Source organism: Acomys minous (assembly GCF_964271855.1).
Source record: "Acomys minous genome assembly, chromosome: 16".
NCBI lineage: Eukaryota > Metazoa > Chordata > Mammalia > Rodentia > Muridae > Acomys > Acomys minous.
Genome location: NC_140498.1, coordinates 43,070,574 through 43,092,889, shown reverse-complemented (window position 1 = coordinate 43,092,889; position 22,316 = coordinate 43,070,574). Strand labels below are relative to the sequence as shown.

Here is a 22,316-nt window from a genome sequence, read left to right as displayed (position 1 = left end):
CACCACTACCACCCAAAAAAGGAAGAAGACAGTCTTTAAAAAGGCATTATAAGGGGCTGGGGAGATGGGTCAGGGGTTAAGAGCACTGTCTGTGCTTCCAGAGGTCCTGAGTTCAATTCCCAGCAACCACATGGTGGCTCACAACCATCTAAAGTGAGGTCTGCTGCCCTCTTCTGGCGTGCAGGGGAACAGGCAGGGAAAACACTATAGTAATAAACAAATACATCTTTTTTTTTTTTTAAGGCATTATAAGAGCCAGGGATAACTCAGTAGAGTTGGCTCAACGTGCACAATGCTCTGGATATTATTCAGACATTCACACATTAGTCAGGTGTGGTGATACACACATATAATCCTAGCATTTGGGAGGTGAAAATAAAAGGATCAAAGGCTTAAGGTCATCCTTGCTTACATACAGAGTTTGAAGCCAGCCTGGGCTACCTGAGACTCATGCTTCCACATATTAAAATTAGTACGGCATCACACACCTTTAATCCCAGGACTTAGAATACAGAGGCAGGCAGATCTCTGAGTTCAAGGCCATCGTGGTCTATTGACCAAGTTCCAGAAAAGCCAGACCTATGTACAGAGACTGTCCTTTAAAAAAAAAAAAGAGTTTTAATTAAATTAAGGCCAGCTGTGGTAGTTTGCACACCTTTAATTGCAGCATCTGAGAGGCAGAGACAAGCAGATCTCTATGGATTTGAAGCTAGCCTGATCTACATAGTGAATTCCAGACCAAGCTAGACCTTCCCACCCACCCATTTATTTACTTACTTTTTTTCTTTTCTTTTCAAGACAGGGTTTCTCTGTGCTTTGTGCTTCCTGGGCCCCCTTTTGTAGATTAGGCCTGTTTCTGCCTCCCGAATGCTGGGGTTACAGGTGTGTACCACTGTACCTAGCTCTATAATTTCTCTTTTTAAAATGCTACCCACCCAGGAGATGGTCAGTGAGTGTTGCATGTGCTGGCTGCTCTTCCAGAGGACCTGGTTTGATTCCCAGAACCCATATGGCAGCTCAAAACCTTATGTAACTCCAGTTCTAGGGAATCTGACACCACCTTCTGGCGTCCAAGAGTAGTACCAGAAACACAGAGGGTATACTGGCATATCTGTAGACAAAACATCCATACATGTGAACTAAAATAAGACAAAATAGTTATTCAGCTGAGCCATTTATAGCACCTTTTCACCCACTGGCTCACAGACCTTCTAGTCCCTAAAAATGGCTGGAAGGCATCATTTGCCCATAACTAGAAAGCACCAGTTTGATGCCAGTAGGAGCTGCTCTGCCTCCAGGGTTAGAGCTGTTCCTAGGGTCCAGCTAAAAGGCACCAAGTCATTAAGCAGGCAGGGCTTTGTGCTGTGACCACCACAGAACACATTTTGTTCTGGTGGCTGAAGTGATTCAGGTGTGGTTTGCTTTCTAGAGCCTATCCTTCTGGGCTCAGTTGAGCTGGCATATTGGCTGTATTTCTGGTGAGGCAGGATGCCTCTAGCACTGGGTTAATTTCCTGAGTAGATTAACATTTCTTGCTTTTATCCCTTAAAAGTCATATTTGTATTGTGAGTTCATTTGAGGAAAATTTCATTACAGTTTCTCAATGTCCTATCTGGAAGGTGAGTGGGATTTTGTATGTGTGCTTCCTTCTTGGAGAAATCTGTTTAAAATACTTTGACACCCGCCCCCCCAAAAAAAAAATTGGGTCTGATTTATTGGCATTCCCTCCACAGAAGTCCTCACCTTTGCTTTTTCTCTCAGTCAGAGGTTGGTAGGAGGCGGCAGGCATGGCAGTGACAGAAGAGAGTGGATGGGATTATTGCCTGTGGAGCATCTACTCTAGTTTTGAAGGATAGACAGTGTGGGTCTTGAAAACCAAGATGCTTTAGGCTTCGTCCCTGACACCAGTGTGGTCTCAGAGCTGAGCCACCAGTTAGTACTGCAGCTCTAAACTGCCTTTACCTCTGTCCTTAGAATGCTGTAAATAGGGAGAGAATCAGTGGTTGGGGTGCCTAGGGACATACTGGCCAATATTGGGGGATCAATACCGTATTCCATGTTTCTTCCCTGTGGATTGGCTTCATGGTCTCTTCTCAGGCTGCAAACTGTAGTTGAGCTGGCCACTGGGAAACATTCTACGCTACTGCTATGCTTGGTACTGCGCCAGAGACCAGTGTCTGTCCCTGTGTGGTGTTTGTCTTAGCCATATATATCCTGTCTACCCTGGTGTGCTATCTCCAACTTGTAGGTTGAGGTCCCAGCGCTGACAGATTTGTTCTTCACCCATCTTCCCAACTGCTCCTACAACACTCAGTGTGAAAGCTAGACGTGGGTAAGAACACTGTGGCCATTATGAGTGAAGAGTCTCTGGCTTCTCTAAGGAAAGAAACACAGTTACTGATGTAACCCAATTTCTATATCCTCAGCCTGGCCCACTTCTCTGAAGGTTATGTTGTGGGACCCTATGCTTAATACTGGTGAAAACATACGTAAATAGTGGATTCCTTGCCAGGCTTGTAATATGTTCTCATCTACACTTGGATTCTAGAACATCATTTTGGAAAGCCACAGGACTTGCTCAGGACCCATGACAGGCCAGATACTCGAGAGCTAGCAATTGACTGCTTTTTTTTTTTTTAACTTTAGTATGTTATACATTAACGGTTAAAATTTAACAATTAGAGGAGTGTGTTTCTCCTTTCAAGAAGAAAGCCATTTAAAGCCTCCCTTTTGAGACTGCTACCCTCCTTCCTAAGCGTGTGTATATGGTTTAGTAGCCGTGGTTATAATAACTTAAGAACAAACAAGAGCAGCAAACTAGATACTGCATTTGGGGTAGAGTGCTCAGGTAACAGGTAGTTCAATCCCTAGCACAACATAAGCAGGAGGGGTGGTGCACACTTGTGATCCCAGCATTTGTGAGGTGGAGGTTAAGGTCATCCTCAGCCACGTAGTAAGAGCCAGTTTAATGTATACTGAGTCCTTGCCAGGTATGGTGACACACCTCCCATCCCATTACTCAGGAGACAAAAGCAACCAACCTGGTTGTTCTGCATAGTAAGACCCTGTCTGTGGAGTTTTGTTGTTGCTGTTTGGTTTTTGTTTTGTTTTAAGGCAGCTGTTGTGGCACACGCCTTTAATCTCAGTACTTGGGAGGCAGAGGCAGGTGGATCTCTGTGAGTTTGAGGCCAACCTTGTCTATGGAATAAGTTTCAGAACAGCCAAGGCTACATAGAGAAACCCTGTCTTGGAAAAAAAATGTATTTCATTAGTCTGAGTATATTCTGACTCTGGGTTGATGGACAGATTTTGTAAATCTGGTTCAAATATTTGACTAAGTCAGATGTAGTTCACACCTGTAATTCCAGCACCTGAGGCAAAGATGGGGGGTGCCAGCTCTACATGGTGAGTATAGGTCAGAGGGAGGTACGTATCAAAAGCTTGTTTCAAAAAAACAAAAACAGTTGACCAGCAGTCATTGTCTCCTGGTGTGAAAGTGTTGCCATGGTTTACAGTGCTTGCAGTTATCCTGGGCCTTCGTGCTACACACTGAAAACAGCACACTATCTACAGGCTTCGCCTGCACTGAGCAAGTGGCAGGTGTGTGTTGCTGAGTATGGAATCTGGTGAATGAGAGTGAAAACATAGTGTCCAACATGGTGGTTTCACTTGAGAAAAGCTCTGACCTGTTGTAGCTGTTTGTTTCAAGAAAATGTCCTTCTGTATCAAGAGTCTGAGATGGACGGGTGGTGAGGTGTATACCTCTTTCAGTATCCAGCTAACACAAATGGATTTTTAGATCCTACCTGGTGAGACCTCCGGAATGTGTTGGCATATGCAGTATGGATGAAACCCTTTCTGTGTTTGTTTTCCACTAGTGCATGGATCAAAGTGGAACAGCTAAAGCCTTATCATGCTCATAAAGAGGAAATGATAAAGATCAACAAGGGCAAACGGTTCCAGCAAGCTGTGGATGCTGTTGAAGAGTTCCTAAGGAGAGCCAAAGGGAAAGACCAGGTAAAATAAGAGAGACACAGCAGTTCTTCCCTCCAGCGTCAGGCATGGTTACTAGCAGGTGAAGTGTCACAGGCTCACTCCTTTCCCATGAGATGCTAGCAAGAGAGCAACTGCAGTCCCTGAACTCTGCGCCTATGGCTCACCTTTTTGAGGCTCACTTTTTTCTGAGACGTGTTGTTTTTAGGAGGAGTAGCTCAGCTTCAGAGTAACGCAAAGAGCTTAGGAACACAGCCACCACCTAGCTTTGGGGCTGTAGGCAAGTGGCATGATCTTCTTTTTTAAGCTGTCTTTCCAGTGTAAACAGGTGAACAAGGATCCTGTTTCTCAGGGTGGCTGTGAAAACAGTTCACAAAAGTGCTGAGAGCATTACGTGGCCAATGTTGGTGGCAGTGGTGGCAGTGGCTGTTGTAGTGGTTATCATTATTATTGTTGAACTTTCAGACATCATCCCACACTTCTGCTGATGACAAGAGTCGGCGTAATTCCAGTGAGGAGAGAAGTAGGCCAAACTCAGGTGATGAGAAACGCAAGCTTAGCCTGTCTGAAGGGAAGGTGAAGAAGAACATGGGAGAAGGAAAGAAGAGGGTGACTTCAGGCTCTGCAGAGAGAGGCTCCAAATGCCTTAAAAGAGCCCAAGAGCAAAGTCCCCGGAAACGGGGTCGCCCCCCAAAGGATGAGAAGGTTTGTCTTACCACTGTAGCGTTCGGGATTAGTGCCTTTTTTGTGTAAAGTATAGACATGCTCTTAAGTATAACCTTGCTTATCTAGTAGCTGTGAAGTCCTTGCCGTGTTCTATAGATAGAGTAGGAGCAAAAGTGATTTCCTGAATTGCTCAGGTACACAGGCCTGGCTGGGAGAAGGCGAGCAAGAAGGAAGGGAAAACACTGTAGAGGTGAGCGTGCAGCCATGTGAGACAGATTGTGGCACCAGTGTCCCTGTGCGGATAGAGGGGCCAGCAGGTTGGTACAGGCAGGTTGACACTGGTTCACAGAAAACAAGGCAGTAAATTCAAGATAGTGGAAGCACTTAGAAAGCTGTTTAAGATCGTTGCTGAGATGGTATTGTGTGCCAAGCTGGGCATTAGTAATTGCAAGGACAGGGAAAGGGTCTTGGTGTCAAACAGGAACCCAAAGTCACAGGAATACCCAAGAGAGGTGGTAGCATTTCCTGAAAAGAATAGGGGAGAGACACGTCAGAGGAAGCCCTCCTATGACTTGGCAGCTTGGTTATATGGAGAGGTGAAGATGGAAAGAGTAAAGAAGGTGGCTTCAAGTGTCACTCCTAGAAGATAGTATCGTTGCTTTCTCACATAATCAAAGGAGAGAGAGCTGGTTCTGTGTGATTTTTTTTTTTGGTGGGGGGGAGATGTGAGGCTTGCTGTTATTGTTTATGGAACTAAGGGTAGAACCTAGAGCTTCGTCTATGTTGGGCAAGCAGTCTACTACTGAGCTAGCCTTCAGTCTACTACTGAGCTAGCCTTCAGAGCTAGCATTTGAAGCACAGCCCAAACAATACTAGAGCTGTAGACTTGGGAAATCATCTTAGAGAAAAAAAACAGTCTAATCCATAAGACTAGTTGAACTTGTCTTGAGAATGTCAGGAGGGGTACTCAGGCTCAGAGGCTGCACTACGAAAAGAATATGTGGTCAGGGTTATAAAGTTGGAAGTGTGGCCAAATGAAACCAGGAGGAAATGGCACATCTCTCACCTTCTGACTAACAGGTCTTGATTTTCAGGAAGTGGTGGCCTGTGACTTGTGAGAGCACACTGGGAGATGTGCACCCAGGATAAAAAGAGCAAAAGCCAGGTGGCTGGCGAACAGTGGTGATAATACCTTGATAAGACACTAGACAGCTGAGCAAGACTGGCGGGTTCAGTCAAACACCAGTGAAATAGGGCGCTGAACAACTGAAGCTGCCTTGAGTTTGCAGAAATAGCAGGAGAGCTCACTGCATCTTGGGACTGGCCTAGTTACATTCCATTGACAGGCTGCCTGGCCAACTGCTGCCAGATTGTCTGGTTTTCCTTGAGAGAAGCTGGAAATTCAGAATTGTAAGTGAAACACCCTAAGTTTAAATGTTTGAATCTGACTCACATTTTTGAAACACCTTATGGTTCCAAAAGAATATCTTTGGCTAAGCTCAGCCTGGTCTGCCTTGTGGCCTCTGACTGGAGAAGGTCCTTCACACTGTCTCAAGGCTAAGAAAGCAGAGGGAAGAAAGTAAGAACCCCTGTGACCATGCTCAGGATGTAGGGAGCGTCAGACAACTGCCAGCCTCAGTGAGTAGGGGACTTTGCAAGGGATGTGGTCTGATACAAGTCCCAAAAGGTAGTTTTTTATAGAAACGGAATTGGAGCCATCAGGTATTTTATTGTCTTCCAAATTCCTACTGTCTTCATGCAAGTTTCCCACAGACTCCTGGACAGAAACTGCTTCCTTTGGATAAAGAGAAGTACTAGAGAGATTAGGACAAAGGCCCTGTGCTTGGATTATAACCTATGGCTTACTGCAACTGATTAACCACGGCCAAGTTCCTTTCCCTTGGTTTCCTAGTCCTGTTTTTGGAGCACTCAATATGTTTACTGTAAGAATTGAGTGAGTCTATAAGTAGTGTTGAGAACAATCCCTGAAGAAAATGGGCATCGGATCCAAACCCCATGTGGGCTATTTCCAGGATACGAGCCAGGTGTGCAGTGAGAACTGAGGGAGAAAGTCAACTTTAGCTAGCCTCCCAAAACCCTACCCAAGCTGGCTTCTCCAATCTCAAGGCTTCCCTTAAGCTGGTAATGAGAAGATGTCTACCCTATAACAGGGTGACGTATGTGGGGCATGATAACTTTTAACCAGGGTTCAGTCTAGAACAGCCTACTTTTAGCCACCCCTAGCAGGGTCCTTTCTAGATGTTTTGGGGCTAAATATGTGTTCAGTGCTTCAGGTAGAGTGTCCTGGCACTAGAGTGAGTGACAGACAGTGTGTCTGACCTCATCTGTCCTGTAGTTCACAGACTGGGTGTGTTCACATAGCAATTGTCATTTGGCTGGCAGTGAGCAGTAAAGCACGGGCTCCCAGCTGCAGAGTCCCGGTGAGTGCCATTGTGTTGTGGTTTAATATTCTGCCCCTAAGGATAACTGAAAAGGCTGGCTGTGATTGCAGAGGTGTCAAATGCTTGCCTACAGACAAGGCTCCGTTTATGTCTAGACTTCTATCTGAGAGCTTGCCTGGAGGCCTGTTCCCATGTGTTGGCTGGACTCTTTCCTTACTTTTAAGCTGAGAACTACAGGTTCAACCTCAGACCACCCCTACAGAGGTGTAGTCAGGCCTGTGGCGCTCATAAAATGTCACACTCACACCAAGAAGAGTGAATCTGTCATCCCTGGAGCGCCACTCTTCCAACTTCAACTTAAAATGCACCCGCGTGGTGTCAGGTGCTGTACAGTAACATGATTGGAAGCTTCTGTGTTAGCACAGATAACAGAGTGTAGCCGCCATTGCAGAGCAGTCTTTGGGGCAACACTACACTAGCCTCGTTGTTTATTTTTTGTTTTGTTTGAGACAGGGTTTCTCTGTGTAATAGCCCTGGCTGTCCTGGAACTCTCTTTGGCCTTGGACTCAAAGAGATAGAGATCCACCTGCCTCTGCTTCCTGAGTGCTGGGATTAAAGGAGTGTCCTACCACACCCGGCACTAGCCTCTCTATTAGACAGATGCTTATTAGGTAGCTTCACCACAGACTACATGTCTAGAGAGAGAGCCCAAGAGACACAGACATGGCCACTCTCAAGAAGAGAGATGCCCACTTTTTTAATACATACTCAGCTTCATCTGCATACCAACATGAATCCCAGTGTGGAGTAAGTGGACAGAACAGCCAAGGAGATCACACTTATAATAGCACCAATCCTGGGTCCAAATTGCTGAAATTTAAGTTGTTTTGTATAATATTATTTTTTCTTTTTTCTTTTTTTTCCTGAGACAGAGTTTCTCTGTGTAGCCCTGGCTGTCCTGAACTCCCTTTGTAGACCAGGCTGGCCTCTGCCTCCCAAGTGCTGGGATTAAAGGCCTGCACCACCACTGCCCGGCTATTTTTTCTTTTGATTGGTTGGGTTTTGGTGTGTGGTTTGGTTTGGTGGTGTATTTTTTGAGGCAGGGTCTCACTATGTAGCCTTGGCTGGCCTTGAACTGTGTAGACCAGGCTGCCCTCAAACTCAAAGAGATACGTCTGTGTCTGCCTCACAGGAGGTTAGGATCAAAAGTGCGTGTGTCAGCACTCAGGAGGCAGAGGCAGGTAGACCGATGTGGGTTCAAGGCCAGTCTGGTCTACAAAGCGAGTCCAGGACAGCCAAGGCTATACAGAAAAACTCTGTCTTGGAAAAAAAAAATCAACAAAAACAAAAGTGTGTCTCAGGGCTGGAGAGATGGTTCAGAAGTTAAGAGCACTGCCTGCTCTTCTAAAGGTCCTGAGTTCAGTTCCCAGCAACCATATAGTGGCTTGCAACCATCTATTATGTGAGAACTGGTGCCCTCTTCCTGCATGCAAAAACATTGTATATGTAATAAATCAGTAAATCTTTCTCTGGGTATGGTGGCACACGCCTTTAACCCTAGCACTCCCAAGGCAGAGGCAGGCGGATCACTGTGAGTTTGAGACCAGTCTGGTCTACAAAGTGAGTCCAGGACAGCCAAGGCTACACAGAGAAACTCTATCTTGGGGTAGGGGGGGATGTGTGTCACCATTCCTGGAAGTTTGAATTTTTTGTTTGTTTGTTTGTTTTATCAAGACAATGTTTTTCAGTGTAGCCCTGGCTGTCCTGGAACTCATTCTGTAGGTCATGATGGTCTCAAACTCACAGAGATCCACCTGCCTCTGCCTCCCTGAGTGCTGAGATTACAGGTGGAGGCCACCACACCCTGCAAGTTTGAGTTTTTAATCTGTCTCCCAATAGAGCTCTCTGCACCTCAGTTTTTTTGTTTGTTTGTTTTTGTTTTTGTTTTTGTAAAAGGAAGGCAATATTAGTTCTTCACTGTAATAGGGGTTACATGAGACCATATGTGTAAATTGGTACTAAGGTGATTATTGAAACCTTTGCTGTCATTGTAATCAACATTACCTTCAAATAGGAAAAGGTACAGAGAAGTCAAATAAAGCTACTTTGATGAGGAGACCTTTCCATAATGCCCTAGAGTGAGCCTGTGAGTCAAGTAGACATGATGGAAGAGCATCCCCAGTAACACAGAAATCCTGAGGGGGCTCATCTTTGGGGTATTTGGGATGAGGGATAAAGTACTGGTAAGCTAAAGAGGGAAAGGGAAGGGAATTAGGACTTGGCCAGTGATGTATGTAAAGTGTCTGACTGTAGAGTGCTCTAAAAACTTTAGCTGTGAGAAGTAGGGAACTGCCTTTGGAAAGATATGCTTAAGTCTGACTTGGGCTGATTTGACTGCATGGGCCCAGAGAGGGGGCAGGAGATTGAGTTTACAGCTGCCTGCTAACACTGGTGATGGTGTGGTGGCCAGTTTGGTCTAAGTGATGAGGGGAAAGGTGGCTTTATAATGGCAAAGCAGTGACTACTGCCCTTTGAGTCAAGGGGAAGTGAAAGTAGCAGAGGAGGAGGCCTGGCATCAGTGGGTGGAACAGTGTCACAGCAATGGTGGAGTGTTTGTAGGCACGTGAACATTCACTCTGCTATCCCACTACAGTAGGTGAAGTATGAGGCATTATCACAGTGGTAGGAGGAGCCAGGCTGCATTTGTACAAGGGAATGGTGCACAGACCATGCATCATAACTTTTGAATCTGGGTAGGTCTCCTCAACAGTACCATGCAGTTGTTTTTGTTTTCTGAAGACAAGATAGATTCCATTTGAGGCCACTGTTAGTGATTACTACTTGCCATAAAGAATTTTGCTGTGACTTGCTAGCAGCTTCCTAATTAACCTTCATCTTTGTGACATGACTGCATGAGCAGGTTTTGTTATTACAAGATTGGAAAAGACAGCTTACTGTGTTGGCAGGAAGCAGTTGCCCATTTTCTCCCACATAGAGCCTTGCCCAGGGTATTGGCTTGAACTTACACTTAGACTGAGACACTTACCAGCAGCTTAGTTCAGGACTGAGTGTGGCCAATGGGGAAGCAAAGTATCCTGATGCTCTCTCTGCCTTTCTCCTGTAGGACCTCACCATCCCTGAGTCTAGCACTGTAAAGGGGATGATGGCTGGACCAATGGCCGCATTTAAATGGCAGCCAACTGCGAGTGAGGTAAAGAACTTTTCCTGCTGGTAGGACTGGGCACAATGTCAGAACAAGTACGCAACAGATTTTTGTGGCCATGCTGTGTAATCCTCTTTCCTCTTTTCCCCCCTTTCTGGTTGTTTGGTTTTGTTTTATTGGAAAATAGTACAGAAGTCTAGGAGGTTAAAAAAAAAAAAAATGAAAGCTCAGGATGCTCAGTGTTTTAGGTAATGCTTCCAAGCAGTCTGCCTGTTGAGCATCATCTATGGGATTATAGACCCACAGTCATTCTCTTTGTCTGGGGTAAGATTGCTTTTGTGTTTATTGTAAATACCCTCTCTTCCGTAAATACTTCTCTTCCCCCCCACCCCCATTTTTTGTTGTTGTTGTTTGTTTGTTTGTTTTTGTTTGTTTTGTTGTTGGGTTGCACTCCCCCTCCTTGGGGAGGTGTTTTTTCTTGGGAGGGTTAAAGAAGAGGTTATTTTGTCTTGTGACAGCATTTCTCTAGGTAGTTCATGCCTGCCTCAAACTGAAGATCCCTCCACCTCGGATACCCGGGTGCTGGGATTACAAACATGTAATCAAGCCCAGCTAATGCAGCTGCTGTTCAGTAGCCTGGGGTTGCACTGGCTCCACCCTGCCTTCATCTGGTGCTAGTGTACTTGTGAACAGCTGTGGATAGCTATGGTCATAGCCACTGTAACCAGAATTGACCCCAGCAAGCCAAGCCCGACAAGGATCTGGCCTCAGACTCAGGAGAACAGCGCTCTGAAACTAGGAGAGTCCTGGAATTATTGTGGCTTATGTGGCCAGGCCAGCGCATGGCTGCTGAATGCTGAGTACTACAATGCTGGGGAGCTTCATAAGAGTATTCCACAGTTACCTGAGTGATTGAGCTGAACCAGCAGAATCATCTTTCTGTACTTGAATCCAGTTTTTCTTAGCTATAGAGGCAGTTGTTGATGGAAGGCCAGGGCCAGCAGAGGCTGAAGCAGGAGGGGCACAGTTCATGTCCCATCTGAGTGGCCAAGAAAATAGAACGCCAGCCTGAATAACTTAGATACTATCTCAAAAAGTAAAAAATGGCAGCTTTCACCAAGCAAAAGGCAGGTGGCTCTCTGTATGTTTGAGCCCAACCAAAGCTATAAAGTGAGAGCATCTTTAGAACAAAAAGCCTGAAAAAGAAGGCTTAGAGGTGGAGCTAGATGGTAGAATGCTTGCCAGCATGGGCCAGGGCCTAGATTTAGTCCCTAGTACAGGAAATAAAAAATGATGGGTGGTAGTAGCACACCTTTAAGCCCATCACTCAGGAAGAAGAGGCAGGAGGATATCTATGAGTTTGAGGCCAGCCTGGTCTACAGAGCAAGTCCCTGGACCCTGTCTCCAAAAAAAAAAAAGACATTTTAGAAATAGAAATTTCCTAACATCTGTGAAGGAGACTTGGTTGGAAAGCCATGCATCAGACGAGTCTGTTTCTAGGCAAGAGGAAGTAACGGTAGAGAGCAGCTGGGCTGATCTCCTTGTCTTCCGATTTCAGCCAGTCAAAGATGCAGATCCTCATTTCCATCATTTTCTGCTGAGCCAAACAGAGAAGGTGAGTGCTCACTTGGGGCAGACTTGTTTGTGAATGCCATACAACAAGCTAAGTGACAGTGTGGGCCAATGAGGAAATCAGGTGGCAATGAAATTAAAAATAAACAAACAAACAAACAAAAAGGGCCGGGCTTGGTGGCGCATGCCTTTAATCCCAGCACTTGGGGAGGCAGAGGTAGGTGGATCTTTTTGAGTTCGAGGCCAGCCTAGTCTACAAAGTGAGTCCAGGACAGCCAGGGCTACAAGAGGAACTCTGTCTCAAAATAAAATAAAATAAGTAAATAAAAATTTAAAGATAAACAAGAAAGCTTTACAACTCAGCCACTTGTGCTGCTAAGGTGTCAGCAGTTGTCTTCAGAGTCTCGGGCAGGAGGAGCTAGGCATGCAGGCTGTCCATCTCCAGGAGGTTGCGCAGGCTCCCTGGTGCTACATCCTGTGTCTGTGGTCAGAATGACTTCCCATCCTTGTTGCTACAGCAGGAAGTTTAACTAATGTTGTGAGGTCAGGGGCTGGGCCAAACTTTGCAAACACCCTAAAACAGTGGGTGGTTTTAGAGGTGGGCAGATTGGATTTCCAGCCCAGCTCTACTGACCAATTCCAAAATAAGGTAAATAAGTTGACACCTCTGATGCTCAGAGTTAGACAAAGCATTCGAAGAGCTACATGCAATACTGAGATAATGAGTATTTCCTCTGAATTTGATAGAATTACACAACAAAGAAATCCTCTGTGTTATTGGCTCACTTTAGGGCTAACCATTTTGGGAAATTGCCATGTAGAACCGATGTACTTAATAAGTGGTCTCTTTTTCTCCCTTTTTATTAGCCAGCTGTCTGTTACCAGGCGATCACAAAGAAGTTGAAAATATGTGAAGAGGTGTGTAGGCTCCCTGCCTTCAAATTTTTACTTCACCGTGGTCTCCCTGCGGGCAAACTGCTGGATGATTATTTGTGTTCCGTCTCCCTAGGAAACTGGTTCCACCTCCATCCAGGCAGCAGACAGCACAGCAGTGAATGGCAGCATCACACCCACAGACAAAAAGTAAGACTTTGAAAGAGGAGGCCTCGTGGAGGCTCTGGATTCTGTTAGAGCTGGGGAGGTGGCACCAAGGGAGCCCTGAAGGGCTGTGTCCAAACCACTGATGCTAATTTAGGAACAGTTCACCTCTCCAAGGTGAAAGTTGTCATCCCCCACCAGCCTCCCCATGGAGTCCTCCCTCGGGAATAGGCTCAGGGCTTGGCTCCCCGATTGTCAGTGAGTCTGAGCAGCTGCTTCAGAGGTTCTCTGAGCCTCCTGAGGATAGCTTGTAAAGCATTATCTCAGGTATCCATCCTGGATAGGGCTTCTCAGTTGCTAGAAGGTGCAGCCCTCGGATCCCTTGATGCCACTGCTAGTCTGGAACCACTCTTGAAAATTTGGCTCAGTAGACTCATGATGAGAGCTCTTATATTAGTCATGGAGAGAGACATGAAGGTTTTTTAAATAAAGCCCTTTGTCTTGCCTTACCCATTTCTCCCTGTTGTCACCTCTTAATCCGTCCTATGCACTTGCCAGCCGCTTTCCACCTTGCCTAGACTGTGGGCCCCAAGCCTTCCACATTATTTAACTATTGTACCTTGCAAGAAAAGCTGGAGGTGTGTAAAAACCAACTGGGTCCTGGCACTTGGGAGGCTGACACAGGAACATTGCTGTTAAGTTGAGGCTACTGAGCTACATACCTGGCTAGGCTGGGCTACAAAGCGAGACCATATCTCAATTTTTTTAAAAAGGGGGGCGGGGAGCTCTGAGGAGATGGCTTTGTTTCTCCTGACCTAAATTCAGTTCCTAGTACCCACATGAAAATGTCAGGAATGGAGCTGGAGAGATAGCTCAGAGGTTAAGAGCACTGTCTGTTCTTCGAAAGGTCCTGAGTTCAATTCCCAGCACCCACATGGTGGCTCACAACCATCTATAGTGAGGTCTTATGCCCTCTTCTAGCATGAAGGCACACATGAAAGCAGAACATGTATACATAATAAATATTTTAAAAAGAAAATGTCAGGTGTGGTGGTACATATCTCTAGTCTCAGTGCTGGGGACAAACAGGTAGGTCACTGGGGCTCACTGACCAGCCAGCTTCACCTGCTGAGCAAGTTTTAGGCCAGTGAGAACCTTGTCTCCAAAAACAGGCAGTGAAGTCTGAGGAATGACACTCAGCACAATCTCCTGACCTATACACTCATAAAATACAAGAACCAGAAAAGACATTTAGGCAAGACGAAGCTCTCTGTACACGTATGTAAAGGTAGCAGGAATAGCAGGCAGCCCCACTGAGCTCTCCAGTGGCAGGTAGGCAGAGTTGGCTGTCTGCCGTTCAGTCACGGAGAATCATGATGGGTTGAGAAGAGAGCACCGGGAGCAATGCTTTGGAGAATGTCGGTAGGTAGGCCAAGCGTGAGAGCCTGGGAGAACAGATGTCAGGGAGGCAGGGTGCATGCCTGTCCTAACACCTGCATTGTCGAGGTTGCCTGGCTCTCAACACTACGTCTGTGGTTTGTGCATTTTGACACATTATAGTGGTCTGAAAGCCCAGTGCACAGGGTTGCTGATCAGGTAGCCATTCAAGAGCTAAAGATAGTGCTATGCTTTGTCAGTCGTGGAGGTAGAAGCTCAGACTCTCTATCAGAGCATAAAGAAGGGCCCCAATTGGAAGACTCTTGTGGTTAAAGATTTAGTCATGGCCATGTGCATTTAGGGACCCTTACTGACCATCTAGGAGAGGAAGAGGGACAGTGCTGGGCCAAGGTTTGTAGCTCAGTGGTAAAGCATTTGCCTAACATGAAACTCCCCTGGGTTTGAAAACCAGTGACATAAAAGAAAAAGGAGCATTGCCTCTTGTTCTGCATGATGGATATATGCCTTTGCCTGAACCGATCAATCTGTCTCTTGCAGGATAGGATTTCTGGGCCTTGGCTTAATGGGAAGTGGCATCGTCTCCAACTTGCTAAAAATGGGTCACACAGTTACTGTCTGGAACCGGACTGCAGAGAAAGTAAGTATTAAGGGTAAGGTTTGTCAGGCCTTGGGAGGTGGAGTAACCGAGGGTAGACATCAGTGTTCTTCACCCAGTAAATCAAGAGCTGAGCTTAGTCCAGGCAGAAGTATGTATAGGATGTTGTTATAAATTTTTAACCATTTAAAACTACTCAAGGTGTAGCCAGACATGATGACACATGTCTGCAATTACAGCACTTAGGAAGTTGAGGCATAAGGATTGCCATGCATTCATTCTAGGCTAGCCTGCATTATACAGGAAGTCCCAGGCCACAGTGAGACCTTTTCTCAAAAATACAAATAAGCCTGCCTTGGTGGCACATGCACATCTTTAATCCCAGTGCTCGGGAGGCAGAGGCAGGTGGGTCTGTGTGAGTTGAGGCCAGCAAGTTATAGGATAGCCAGGACTGTGTAGAGAGAGGTTGTCTCAAAACAACAACAACAACAAAGTCTGGAAAGACAGCTCAGCAGTTAAGGAGTATATAATGCTCTTCCAGAGATCTAGGGTTTAGTTACCAGGATATATATACATCAGGTGGCTCACAACCACCTGTAACCCCAGCAGATCCAATGCCTTCTACTGGCTTCTGGGCATCCATGCTCATGTGTCCAGAAACACATATACACATACATTAAAAAAAATAAAATCTTTTAAAAAAAAATACAAATAGCAATAGCAACAGAAATACCCATTGCTATAAAATGAAGTGTACTCCATTACATGGAGTATGTGGGCAGACCACCTCCATCCTTTGTAACCATCACACCATATCTGTGATATGGCCCATGCTGAGCAGGTTGAGCAGCCCGGCATTCTGCACTAAAAACTGCTGCAGGAAACAAGAACATTGTTTCTGCATGGAGTGAAGGACCAGAAAAGTACTCCCTCTTGAGACACATGATATGCTTGAACCTTGTGAATAATAAATAACTTCAGGGCTGATTGCTGAAGGAGACATTGGAGCTGAATGTTGGCAAAATATTAACAAAAATGAAGGTTAACAAAAAATATCATAGGAGCTAGGTACGATGGTATATGCCTTTGATCCTGACAGATACACTCAAAAAGAAAGAAATACAGAAAACAACTCTTGAACTGTAGGCAAGTCTGGCCTACAGTGCAAGTTCCAGGCCAGCCAGGGCTACATAATAAGAACTTGTCTCAAAACAAAATATTTTACGGTCTGACGTGTAGCTCAGTTTTAGAGCAAGGCCCTGGTTCTCTCCCCAGTACCTCTCTCTACTCCCTAAATTGATTTTGCTGGATGAGGTGCTTCTCAGAATATAAAAATGATTGGGGTTTTGTGGGGAGCCTCGGGCAGTGGCCTCCAAAGGCCGTGCCCTCTTGTTAGACATAGGTGTTGAGCATTGGGTAGATGCACTGCAGTCTGTTTGGTCCCAGCATTCTCCTCAAGATTGCAGTTGCTGCAGGAGAGGGAACGCAGAGGCTGGGCATGTGTGGTAACAGGAACACTTCCCTTTTGCCTCTGACTGCCTTTTTTTTTTTTAATGGCAAACAATGGACAAGAGATTGAAGCATCTAAGAATTGAGTCAGGCAGACCCAAATTCAAGTCACAGATGTGCTGTTTATCTTCCTTGGGAAGACACTCTGCCTGCGTCGTCCGTGTCCCTCCCTCCCATCCTCCCTCCCCCCCATCCTCCCTCCCTCCCTTCCTTCTCCCCGTGCCCCCCCTCCCCCAATAGCAGAGTGGGAGCCCCTGCTTCATAGAGGCCGGAAATCGACAGTTGTCAGCTTTAAAGTACTCAGCAAGAGACTACAGTGAAAAGTCATTTAATCCATTTAATCCAGGCCTTTAATCCCAGCACTTGGGAGGCAGACAGGTCGTTGTGAGTTCGAGGCCAGCCTGATCTACAAAGTGAGTCCAGGACAGCCAAGGCTACACAGAGAAACCCTGTCACAAAAACAAAAAAGAGTCATTTAGTCCAGTAGTGATCTCCTTGGAATTTCTTTGAAGGCTATTGATAGTAACTATCTTTTGGCTGGGCATAGTGTTGCTTGCTTTCAGGTCCAGCATTTGGAAGGCAGAGACAGGGAGATTTCTGTCAACAGAGGCCAGCCTGGTCTAAATAGAAAGTTATAAGCCAACCAGGGCTACATAGTGAGTTGCTGTCTTACACATATATGCACACACACTTTTTTTTTTAAGTCTTTTGGGCCAGGCATGGTGGTGCGCACCTTTGATCCCAGTGCTGGGAGACAGAGACAGGCGAAACACTGTGAGTTTGAGGCCAGCCTGAAGCCTGGTCTACAAAGTGAGTTCCAGGACAGCCAGGGCTACACAGAGAAACCCTGCCTTGGGGGGGAAAAAAAGCCTTTTGGTACTGGAGCGATGGCTCAGTAGTGAAGGAAGTTCAGCAATTCTGAACACCTGTCCTGAATTTGATAACCAGGCCCCGTGTTGTAGAAGGAGGGACTCTTTCATGTTGTCCTCTAACTTCTGACCTACATACTCACATATACACATCACTAAGTAAATAATTGTAAAAGCAAGAATAAAGTTTTTGAATAGTCCTCTAGCCAAGTACAGTGGCACATGCCTGTAGTCCCAGGTGCTCAGGAGGCTGAGGTAGGAGGATCTCTCAAGGCCAGACTGACTGTATAACACAGTGAGTCTATCAAAATGACAACAAAATAGAGTGATCTGCCAGTGCTTATGAAATAATAAAAAGGAAACATGGTTTTAATTTTCGGAAAAGAAAGAGTAAAATTGATTTATAATGACTCATGCATTAGGCAGAAGGATCACCATGAGTTAAAGCCAGCCTGGGCCACCTAGCAAATTGAAAACCAACCTGGTTCCGGGCGTGGTGGTGCACGCCTGGTCTACAAAGCGAGTCCAGGACAGTCAAGATAACATAGAGAAACCCTGTCTCGGAAAAAAAAGAGAGAGAAGGAAAGAAAACCAACCTGAGCTACAGAATCAGACATTGTCCAAACAAAAATTGTTAAGGGTATGTGGTGGGCTAGAGAAATGACTCAACAGTTAATAGTTGTTGCAAGGGACCAGCGTTGAGTTCTCAGTGCCCTATGGTGGCTCACAGCCGCCTATGACTCTACTTAAGGCATGTGACTGACAGACACCCTCTTCTGGCCTTTGAGGACACCAGGCACACATATGGTACACAGACATGTATTCAGGCAAGGGGACAAATGGTTCTCCTGTTGTTGTTGTGTCCGCTGTTCTTTGCAGTCAATATACGAAGTAGAGCTGTTTTCTCTCTAAAATACACTTGGGGTTGGGCTAGTCTTACTAACTTGCTTGCTGTGCACTGAAGGTCTAAGTTCAAATCACCTGACACTCACATAAAAGCTGGGCATTTACAATTATTTTTTAACTAAAATTGAGGCCAGTTTAGGAAGACACTAGATGTTGATCTCTGGCCTCTCCATGCATATACACACGAGTTCACATATATGTGCACCGATAAGCGCACACGCACAAGTAACAAAGATTATTTTAAAATTCAAAAGAGTGGGCACTCAGAGAGAACTCTCTTACTTAGCCTAGAAACAAAACCTACAGCCTCATTCCCAGCTGGCTGCCACAGAACTCTAAATCCCAGAAGTAGGCTAGACAACAGTGACTCCAGCAAAGGCAGCTTTACAAGTCAGGGAGGAGTGGCACAGACTGACCAAAGAAGCATCTTCAGGACATTTGTAAAGACCATCTGTAAGCAATCAAAACTCATGGAAGAAAAAAGTAAATATGGGGCCTGCAGAGAGAGAGCTCAGTGGTTAAGAGCACTTAGGTACTCTTCCAGGACTCTCAAAGAGTTCAATTTCCCGCAACCATGTGGTGGCTCACACCATCTCTAGTGGAATTTGATTCCGTCTTCTGGTGTAGATGAAGACAGCACTCATATACATAAAAACATGAATCTTTTTTTGAAATTTTTTGTTTAAGTTTTGTTTTTTGAGGCAGGGGTTTCTCTGGGTAGCCCTGGCTTTGCCTAAAACTCACTCTGTAGACGGTGCTGACCTTGAACTCACAGAGATCCACCTGCCTCCTGAGTGCTGGGATTAAAGGTGTGCACCACTACAACTGGCCTTAAGGTTTGATTTGATTTTATGTGTAGGAGTGTTTTGCCTGCATGTGTATATGTATACTACAGGCATGCCTGGTATCCGTGGAGTTCAGAAGAGGGTGTTGGAACCTCTGGAACTGCAGTTAACAGAGCTTGTGAGCTGCCATGTGAGTGCTGGGAATCAAATCCAAGTCCTTTGGGAAAACAGCAAATGTTCCTAACCACTGATCCATCTCCACGGGTCTAGGTTCATAGTTACTGAATAATAGCTCTTCCCATAACAAACATTGGACAGTACTGAATGTCCACCAACTGGTAAGACTTGTGGCACACAAGTCACATACAGGAGAACTGTACTCCACATTATTCTGTGACCTTTACATGTGTACACACGTGCACACAAAATTAATTCTAGTTTTGTTTTATTTTGTTTTTCAAGACAGTTTCTCTTAGAGTCCTGGCTGTCTTTTTTTTTTTTTTTTTTTTTTTTTTTTTTAAACGGGTCCTGGAGAAATGGCTCGGTGGTCTTGCATAGGATCCAGTTTCAGTTCCAGAACACCTCTGGTGGCTTACAAACATCCATAGCTCCAGTTCCAGGGAATCTGACACCTTCTTCTGAGCACTAAGGGCACCAGGCACACATGTGGTAGAAATACATATATGTAGGCAAAACACTCATACATAGAAAACATTTTTTAAAATAAACTTAATTTTTGTTGTTGTTGTTTTGTTGTTGTTTGGTTTGATTTGATTTTTTAAGACAGGGTTTCTCTGTGTGGCCCTGGCTATCCTGGAACTCCCTCTGTAGACCAGGCTGGCTTCAAACTCGGAGATTTGCCTGTCTCTGCCTCCCGAGTGCTGGGATTAAAGGCATGCATAACCACCAAAAGAAGGGGGGGCAAAACTACTTATAAGTAGTGTGCCCAAATTATTCTGATTATCTCTTCCAATATCCTGTAGGGAAAATACACCAAAATATCCTGTTTTATAGGATATTCTGAATGATTTTAATTTTATTTAAAAAAAAGAAGTTAGGTCTTTGAGACCCTGCATAAATAAGTCTTAACCTGACTACAGGATTTGAAATCCCAAGAGGGAATGATGGTAAAAAGAAAGGGACCACACAGCCCACCCCTACTCCCTCTCCATGTACTAGTGGTGAGGGTACTAGGCTGGTTTTGCCACAGTTCTACCAGCACAGAGAAGCTGGGCATGGGCACTGTTCCTCTCCTGCTCTTCAGACTGCCAGCCTTCAGCAGCCACCGGCTTTGTGTTGGCAACAGCATATCTGTCTAGACAGCATGTCCACCTCCATGAGTAGGGAGTCTGTCGTGTCTCTGTCCTCTTATGCTCCAGGGTCAGGGCTTCAGCCCCAGCCTCCTGCCTTGGGAGACCAGCCAGGGGCTACACACCTCTGGCCTGTCCAGCATGTTTGTTGTGCATTGCATGCAGCTCACGTTAGGATCTGTGACTTTTGCAGTGTGATTTGTTCATCCAGGAGGGGGCCCGCCTAGGAAGAACCCCCGCTGAAGTCGTTTCAACTTGTGACATCACTTTTGCCTGTGTGTCGGATCCAAAAGCAGCCAAGGACGTAAGGATCCCCCTTCCCTCTGCATCTCAGGGCGTAGCCAAGAGAGCTGGCTGGCCTCCTCCCCTCCTCCCCTGCACACCGAGTGAGTGTCTGCATGTGGGGGGATATTCCTTCTGGGGGCCATCTCCTATTGGGAAAGATGTTGTCAAAGTTGGATACAGACTTCCTTTAATTCCAAACAAAGAACTTGTAAGGGTCTCTGAAGTGTGCTTAAATGTTTTTCCTGAACTGGCTCCAGGTACTCTCTTGAGCTGCACTGTTTGTGTCTGCGTGTACCCTTCTGTGGTCCAAGGGCCAGCTCCTGTTTCAGCTATTGCCGACCTTGTATGTGCACTAGTGACCCTACTGCGATCTAGTCCAAAGAAGCCCCCAACATAAGTAATGAGGTTCTGTCTTTCAAACCATAGAAAGAGAACCCGAAAGCAGTAGGGAAAATCAGTTTTTCACTGCAGGGTTTCTCTGTGTGGTCCTGGCTGTCCTGGAGCTTGCTCTGTAGACCAGGGTGACCTTAAACTCAAGAGATCGTTATATAGTCCTCACTGGCCTGGAACTCACAGAGATCCCTTTGCCTGGAGTTACTTTTCTATCCCATATATATTTAGTGTCTCTTTCCTTTTTATTTTTAATAGTTAACTTCTGATTGGGCAGTGAACCCAAAAAAACCAACAGACTGTGTTCTGCAGGGACTTGAGAGCACTTAACTTCAAGCCTGGGCTATTGCTTCTCCATTGTGTCCCCACAGCTGGTGCTGGGCCCCAGCGGTGTGCTGCAAGGGATCCGCCCCGGGAAGTGCTATGTGGACATGTCAACGGTGGATGCGGATACAGTCACCGAGCTGGCCCAGGTAGCAGCCTTATGTAGGCTGGCTCTGGATCATCTTTTGAGTGGCAGCCCAAGACCCAGGCTGACCACACCCAAGTATGGGCAGTTTGGTTACACTAGAGCCAAAACCAGAGCGGACGTCGGGAGCCTTGGGACTAGCCTCTTGACTATCCCCCTTCAGAACCTCAGCTGGTTGGAACGGCCATGGAAGGTCACTGCAGGCTAGTAGACAGAATGTCCCATGCTGTCTGCCCTCGACAGTAAGAAGCCTCCAGACTGCCAGTGTGGCCTTTTTGGCTTATGCAGCTGTCTACAGTTGAGTGTAGCATAGTGTCATCCTCCCAATCTTCTGGGCCCACTTGTGTTCTGAGGGTGGGCTGAGTTCAGGGATGGGCAGGGTCCAGAGAGCAGGAGTTCAACCCAGGTATCTGTATGGCCATGTTTGCCTCTTGTTCTCTGAGAACCAGAGCACTGGGAAACAAGATGCAGACCCCACTGCCTTTCTTACTTTCTGTGACTCACTTCTGTTTAAAAGGGTAGCCTATCTGACCCACTACAATAGTAGGCTTTGGTAATTGGCTTTGGGGCCTTAGTATTGATAGCAACATGCTAACATACCCTATGATGAGACACCATGACCCCCAAAGATGTTCCTTCCTCCATACATGGAGAAGCAAGACCCATCAGAAACTGTGGCTTTCCTCACAGGTGATTGTATCCAGAGGGGGGCGCTTTCTGGAAGCCCCCGTCTCAGGGAATCAGCAGCTGTCCAATGACGGGATGTTGGTGATCTTAGCAGCTGGAGACAGGGGATTATACGAGGACTGCAGCAGCTGTTTCCAGGCAATGGGAAAGACCTCCTTCTTTTTAGGTACTATACCTGCCCACCTGTATGGCCACGTTGGACCTGAAGGCTTGGGGGCAGGGGAGTTCCATCAGTGACAGTGTCTGTCCCACTTGGCCTTCCCACCAGGCTCCCTGAAA

General features: G+C 46.0%; 1 protein-coding gene across 5 annotated transcripts in view; it reads left to right on the top strand.

Moving 5' to 3' along the window:
- Positions 1 to 22,316, top strand: part of GLYR1 (glyoxylate reductase 1 homolog) — a 39,142-nt gene that overhangs the window by 9,536 nt on the left and 7,290 nt on the right. Inside the window, exons 4-13 of one of the 5 annotated variants that reach the window (XM_084761944.1) lie at positions 3,879 to 4,017; positions 4,459 to 4,698; positions 10,186 to 10,272; positions 11,783 to 11,839; positions 12,664 to 12,714; positions 12,806 to 12,879; positions 14,770 to 14,869; positions 20,418 to 20,510; positions 21,253 to 21,354; positions 22,041 to 22,203. In XM_084761944.1, coding sequence (XP_084618070.1) covers positions 3,879 to 4,017; positions 4,459 to 4,698; positions 10,186 to 10,272; positions 11,783 to 11,839; positions 12,664 to 12,714; positions 12,806 to 12,879; positions 14,770 to 14,869; positions 20,418 to 20,510; positions 21,253 to 21,354; positions 22,041 to 22,203 — 1,106 coding nt within the window. Of the gene's footprint in view, positions 1 to 3,878; positions 4,018 to 4,458; positions 4,699 to 10,185; positions 10,273 to 11,782; positions 11,840 to 12,663; positions 12,715 to 12,805; positions 12,880 to 14,769; positions 14,870 to 20,399; positions 20,511 to 21,252; positions 21,355 to 22,040; positions 22,204 to 22,316 lie in introns of all 5 variants that reach the window. The other 4 variants (XM_084761943.1, XM_084761947.1, XM_084761946.1 and 1 more) reach the window with 4 other exon arrangements.